Source organism: Lolium rigidum, chromosome 6 (genome assembly GCF_022539505.1).
Source record: "Lolium rigidum isolate FL_2022 chromosome 6, APGP_CSIRO_Lrig_0.1, whole genome shotgun sequence".
NCBI lineage: Eukaryota > Viridiplantae > Streptophyta > Magnoliopsida > Poales > Poaceae > Lolium > Lolium rigidum.
The window spans coordinates 133,407,605-133,414,603 of NC_061513.1; the positions used below are offsets into that span (position 1 = coordinate 133,407,605).

At 42.7% G+C, this 6,999-nt stretch overlaps 1 protein-coding gene across 1 annotated transcript; it reads right to left on the reverse strand.

Moving 5' to 3' along the window:
- Nucleotides 1-3,601: 3,601 nt before the first annotated feature.
- LOC124663311 lies at nt 3,602-4,426 on the reverse strand. Its single transcript, XM_047201035.1, has one exon. It carries the CDS (start codon nt 4,424-4,426, stop codon nt 3,602-3,604), a length of 825 nt encoding a protein of 274 aa, XP_047056991.1.
- Nucleotides 4,427-6,999: the final 2,573 nt, after the last annotated feature.

Here is a 6,999-nt window from a genome sequence, read left to right on the forward strand (position 1 = left end):
GATTTTGAGATATTGGAAGAATTGAATCCTTATCTACTGGGAAATTGGTTTATAGGTCAAATTCACATAAACAATTATTGGGAATTTATGAAGCTTGTGAACTCTCCTGATATAGTAGATCAAATTAAAATTGCTTACTAAATGGTGACTACAACACTGAATACTTTCATAGGGTGGCCAATTGTAGGAAAAGGCAAAAAAATACAATTTTTAGGCTGTTGTCCCAAGACAAAAAAAATAGGTGGTGATGTTGAGATTTTGGAACATGCAACAACCTAATATAAGAATATTCTTGGGAAAGGTAACAATTCCTCTTTATAGTTAGACCTAGATTTGTGGTTAGACGATGAAAACCTTTCAGTTCTTGAAAATCTTTGAGTTATGTAAACCTCTTGACGAGGGGGAAATTTGAGATGCCATTTTTCAAATGGAACGAAACAAAGTAGCAGGGTCTGATGGTCTCTCTCCTGAATTCTCTCAAAACTATTGGCAAGTGATCAAGTATGATTTGGTGAATTTTTTGAGGAATTGCATGCATGTAAGTTAGATCTTACAAGAATATATAATGGGATTATTACTCTCATCCCTAAAAACAAAGGCCCAGATGTGATCCATTTGTTTCGACCTATTTGCCTGTTGAATGTTTTCTTTACGATATATTTTAAGGTATTGTATATTCATTTCGATCATGCAATTCATAATGTTGTACTATCTTGTCAAAATTTCTTTATTAAGGGTAGAAATATTATGAACAAGATTATGTATTTACATGAACTCTTGCATGAGCCTAGAATTAAAAAGCAACATGGAGTGGTTTTTAAAATTGTTTTTGAAAAAACCTATGATAAACTAAATTTGAATTTCTTGTTCAAGTGTTTGGAACTCAGTGGGTTTAGTGAAATTTGGTGTGGCTGGATGAAAAATGAAGTGGTTGGGGGTAGTTTATGTGTAAGAATTAATAACTCTTTAGGGGTTATTTTGGAACTTTCAAGGGTGTGAGACAAGGAGATCCAATATCTCTTTCCTTGTTTAATGCAACTGGGGATATTATAGCAAAAATGTCCAAGAAGGACAAAAACAGTGGTTTGATTAAAGGGTTGGTCCCACAGTAGTTGATAACAGGATTTGTATCTTACAACATGTTGATGATAGGATAGTTATGTTTCAAGATAGCTTTGATATGGCTATAAATGTTAAAATTCTTCTATATCTATTTGAGGAGGTTGAAAATTAATTTGGACAAAAATGAAGTGATGCTAGTTCTGGAAGACAGTATAAAATTGGAACATTATGCTGAAATTTTAAACTGTCAATTAGGCAGTGACATATCTAGGTGCTCCTATCATTTGTTCTATAATTAGGATTAAATATTTAAAATTTATTGAATAAAGGAGTTCAAAACACCTTGATGGGTGGCAAGGGGGTCCATTCTTTGGCTGGTAGGAAAATTTTAATTGACTCTTCTTTGAATGGAATGTGTACTTACTACATGTCTTCAATTAAATTTCCTATAACTTTTTGTGAGAAGCTTTTGAAAATTCAGACATGGTTTTCTTCCAATGTGGCCATTTTATCAGGAAATTGTAGGCCAAGGGATATAGGGGTTGGGAATTAAAAGTCATGATAAAATGAACATTTTCTTATTTTGTAAATGGTGGTGGAAGTTGGAAAACAATGTGGGGTCATGGCAAGAAATCATACAAGCAAAGTATGTTCATAATAGACAAACTGCTCTAATTCATCACAGGCAAACTAATTCTACTTGTTGGGCTGATCTTTTGAAAGTTAAACATTTTTATCTCGAGAATAAACATATGAGAGTTGGTAATGGGGAAGCTACTAGTTTGTAGGATGATTCTTGGTGCACATATGCACCCCTTAGGAAATTATACCCCACATTATATGAAAATTTTAATGAGAAAAAACTTTCAGTCTCAGATGCAAATGTTTTGAGTTCACATTTCACATTTAGAAGATTGTCAAATGGGGAACAATAACAAAAGTTAAGGAGAATCATGGATAAAATCAAAACTTGTCCCCTTGGTGGAGATAAGGATAAACCAATTTGAAACTTAACCAAATTTGGGTTGTTTACTATTAAATCTCTGCATAATACACTTCATGATCATTTGAGGAAAATAAGCTTTAAGTGTCTCTGGAAGGGAAAAAATCCCACAAAAAATTAGGATCTAGCTTTGGTTAATTTGGCACAATGAAACTACAACAAAAGATAGCATGAAGAAGAAAGGGTGCCAAGGAGATATTAAATGTAGGTTCTATGATGAACCTAAGGCTATTCACCATCTCTTTTTTACTTGTTCTGCCAAATACATGTGGAGTATAGTGAGCAAAACAATTGGAGCTTCTAATAGATCTGGGAATTTTTCATAATACTTTGCATGGATTGGTAGATTTTATCCTGTTAAGACTAAGTTGCATGTGGTGGGTGTGGCAGCTCTGTGCTGAGCATTATGGAAACTGAGAAATAGAGCCTATTTCGAAGGCAAATTGATTAGAAACCCTATTGGTATTACTTATTATGTGCGTTCCTTTTGGAGATACTGGACTAGTTTGCAACTAGGTGTTGACGAAGAGGATCTTATGGAAGGTGCTCTGGCTCTCCAGATACACGCAATCTCGGTTCAAGCATCTTCTTCATCCCGAATGGTGATGCAGATTGAAGACATTTCAGACTCAGCAACTGATCAAAATGGTGATAGTCGGTCTCAACACGAGACGTGCAAATGCTGCCTATTTTTGTTCAAAACTTGTGAAGATGTTTTAAAGTTTGGATGTTGGACTTGGCATTTGTGCAGTATGTAGTTGTTGCAGGTGTTTGATCACTTTGGGTACTGTTCTACCTCCTAAATCTTTGCAGATGGTTGTTTGAAGTTTATTGTACCTCCTAAATCTTTGCTTATGGTTGTTTGAAGTTTAGTGTCGAAACATGGGATATGTTGTTGATGCTCTGGGTGTGCTCTAAGCAGTTGGTCTTGCTTGGTTCACGCGAAAAAGGACAGCTTGTTAGTTTGTTGAGGGAGATCTTATTCTTTTGGTTGTGTTTTTCCTTTCTTTCTTTATTTTCATTTGGATGTCACCTATTTCTTTTTGGAGTAGGTTCTGTAAAAAAGTATTTCGTTCCATTATATTGATAGTGAAACCCGGAGGCATGCTCCTTATGGAATTTTTTTTTAACTTCCATCAGAAAACACAAGTAAATCCTAGATACGCAACCAACTAAATTATCCTATAATCTACATAAGAACCAAATCCGTCAGTAATATATATCCTAAATAAATGGAGTAAATCGACTTAGATTTGTTTATGTCTAACTCGACATAAGAAAAACTCAGATGTACTATCTCCGAAATAGTCACCTGCATGAAGACATTGCAGTGAACGGGGAACATAATTAATCTTTTTCAGCAAAATTCATAAATAATACTCCCTAGGTATTGTACTTTCCTCAACTTAAATCAATGGAAATAGATCTTTCCTCTTCATCAGGCTTAGGTCATCCCTAGGAATTACCGGACAGACACACAACAAAGCACCACACATCGATCAAACTCCATCTGCGCGCAGCGGTGGTAATATGAGATCAGGTGTGCAGGAAGCCAGTACCTACGGGGACGGTATCATCGAAGGGCCCCTGCGGCTCGAGCTGCTTGCACATCTCCAGGTAGGCGTAGTAGAGGACCCGGTTCTTGGCGCCGGTGCGGTGGCGGCCGGTGTTCTTGCAGAAGTACTTGAGCTGCTCCAGCGTGCAGCATCCCAGCATCTGGCCCAGCAGGAGGAAGAGCCAGTTGATCTGGCCCTTGTCGGCGGGGATCGCCGGCCACAGGCAGCGGCTCTGCCCGCAGGCGACGCAGTCGGGGAGCACGGATGCCATCCACGCCTCCGGGGCGCGGTCGTCGAACGAGTGGCGGTTGGCGGCGATGAACTCGCGCACCTCCCGGAACTTGGCCTCCAGGTCGAACGCCACGGTGGCCTTGCGGCTGCAGCGCTTGCACCGGGCCTCGCCCTCGACGGTCGTGATGCCCCGCCGCAGCAGGCTCTCCAGGGTGTCGTGCCGCGCGGGCTGCGCCGTCGCCCACGGGAACGGCGGCGGCGGCGTCCCGTTCCCGTCCGCGAGGCTGAGGAAGTTGTTGTCGGGTTGCGGCTCGCTGCTTCGGCGGCGCTGGCTGGGGGCGGAGTCGTCGGACCGCGGCTCGCTGCTGCTTCGGCGACGCTGGCTGGGGGTGGAGTTGTTGAGACGGCGGCGGGTGGCGCGCGTGGGCGGGGAAGGAGGAGGCGGAGAGGGACGCGGCGGCCTCGGCGGCGGGGTGGGAGCGGCGGCGTAGATGGATCCGAGGGTCAGGGCGAGGGGGTCGTTGTCGTTGTCGACGACGGCGTCACGGACGACCATCGGGGCTTGCCCGTCCATTCCCACCAACGCGCTTCCCGCCGCCGCCGCCGCCATTTGCCAGTACTACAACTACTGCTAGCGTGCTTGCTGCCGCGAGAACGGCGATGGGGGTTTATGGCTTGGCTTTATGCAGGAGGAGCGTACTTCTAATCTGACTTTCTAACAACAACCAGGCGAATCTTTTGGACATGCATGACATGATACGATTGTTTTCCGACCATTTCTCTCGCTTATCTCCCCTTTAATCCGATCCCTCTCTAACAACAAAGGCATCATCAGTTTATCTCGACAGGACGAAGAACGCGGCCCCTTTGCTTACCGCATTTCCTCCCTTACATCACGGAGGGCCGTCCTCGCTGTGAGACTGTGGCTGGGCCTGATGATACGATGCCCCACCTGTCAGTTAGATACGGGTACGGACGCCGCGTTAGCTAGGATTGTTTCCTCTTGTCGTCACGTCCCTGATGTTAGACCGACCCCACTAGCATGCAATGCATGTCTCGCTAATTATCCCGTGTATCTCTGCCTACCTTTCTGTTAGCCGGCTGCTGCGGTGATGCTCAAAATCCAAGATCTCTTTCTTACAACAGACTCGTTAAGAGCATCTCCACTCGTCTCCCCACAGAGCCCCTCACGGCCACTTTTTTTCATCCGGACGGCGAAAAACGGCCCACTCAGGCCCCCGGTTCCTCGTTTTGGTCCGGATTTGAGCCTATTTTCGTCCGGACTCCCCATGCCATCCTCGGTTTCCCGGGGTCTCCCGGGACTCCGGATGAAGCTAAACCAACCGCCCACGCCCACGTGTCTCCTCTTTCGTCCGGATTCCCCGAGCCATCCTCTTTTTCCCCGAGAAACGCCGCTTGGGGAGCACACGACTGGGAAACTACTCCTCCCCACGCCAAATCTTCCTCCAATCCGGACGAAAATTTCGCCGGATTTGGGCGTAGGAAGCGCCAACGAGTGGGGATGCTCTAAGACGTGCCGTGTTTTGCGTTTGGGTTAGCTCTCACCAACACACTTGTCAGCGGGATGTCAATGCCGCGTCAGCGTTTTGGTTGCAAACATGACCAGATCCTATAGGCCCTCCTCGCTTATATTACATATTTTGGAACAAAACCAGATGGGGTAAAACTTTACAAGCATTGCCAACATTTAAATTTACATGGAGATCAAAAAGTCCATTTAACATCGGTGCCAACTGTATCCGTCTTTCCTGAAGTCCGCAAGGCCGAGAAAAGAAGTGCCGAAATGTCAGAGAAATTAAAATTACTGGAGAGCATCCAAACTCCAAACAAGAAAGAGTACAAAATGGATTTTTGAATTTTTCGGCCCAAATGTGATTTTCTCTAACCACGTGCTTACAAGAAAATTTAGTAACACCGGTTCTCCTAAAAAATCCTTTTAATAAACTGATCGCTAGTCTTCGATGTTCAAACAACCACAAAAGGTCACTAAGGTGACTTCACGACATTGCCTTAGAGATAGCTAGACTGCCAAGGTCTAATATTTTTTTAACACATTTGATCAGGGATGGATCTGCACCAAGGGCAGCACGTGCTGCAGCCCTGGGCTTAGCCCCAAAAAATGTACTAAATCTCCTTTAAATTATAGGAAATACTCATGTCAAATAATATCCCAATGCTACACACATGGGAAAACATGGGGTGTGGTCCATTTTTAGGTCCGCCCTTGTATTTCATTGTAGTTACTAATTCTTGTAAGAACCCTATACGCAATTTACAAGAATCCTTATTGGTAAACTAAAGTTTGGACACAAATCAAATGGGAAAACTAACAAAGCATTGCCAAAATATAGATGTGGCTTAAAATCAATTAAGGAAACCACCCTCTACATTAGTGCCAGCTATATTCATCTTTCCAAACAAGGTCACCCAAGTGTCGTGAGAAGACTCGTTTAGGTATTATAAGGGGCAGGTTAGTCCAATATTGGCTTAACACAATTGACCATAGTTCCTAGTTCTTTCTTAGAAAGAAAAGCAATAAGAAATTTACAACAATACTAGTGTCAATACTACATTTTGGACCTATACCTAGTGGGGCAACTTGTAAAACTTGCCAAAATCTAAAATGTCGATGCAAACCAAACAAATCCAGCCACCTTTTGCATCAGTGCCAGCTATATTCACTTCTTGCCAATGGTCACCAAGGTGTCGTGAGAAGACTTGCTTAGGTATTCGGTGGACAGGTCAGGTCAAATATTAGCTTAACACATTTTACTATAGTTCCTAATTCTTTCTTAGAAAGAAAAGCAATATGCAATTTACAACAATACTAATGTCAATACTACATTTTGGACCTATACCTAGTGGGGCAACTTCTAAAACTTGCCGAAATCTGAAATGTGGCTGCAAACCAAACAAATCCAGCCACCCTCTAGCTATCTTCACTTCTTGCCAGATGGTCACTGATACGTCTCAAACGTATCCATAATTTCTTATGTTCCATGCTACTTTTATGATGATACTCACATGTTTTATACACATTATATGTCATTATTATGCATTTTCCGGCACTAACCTATTGACGAGATGCCGAAAAGCCGATTCTTTGTTTTTCGCTGTTTTTCGTTT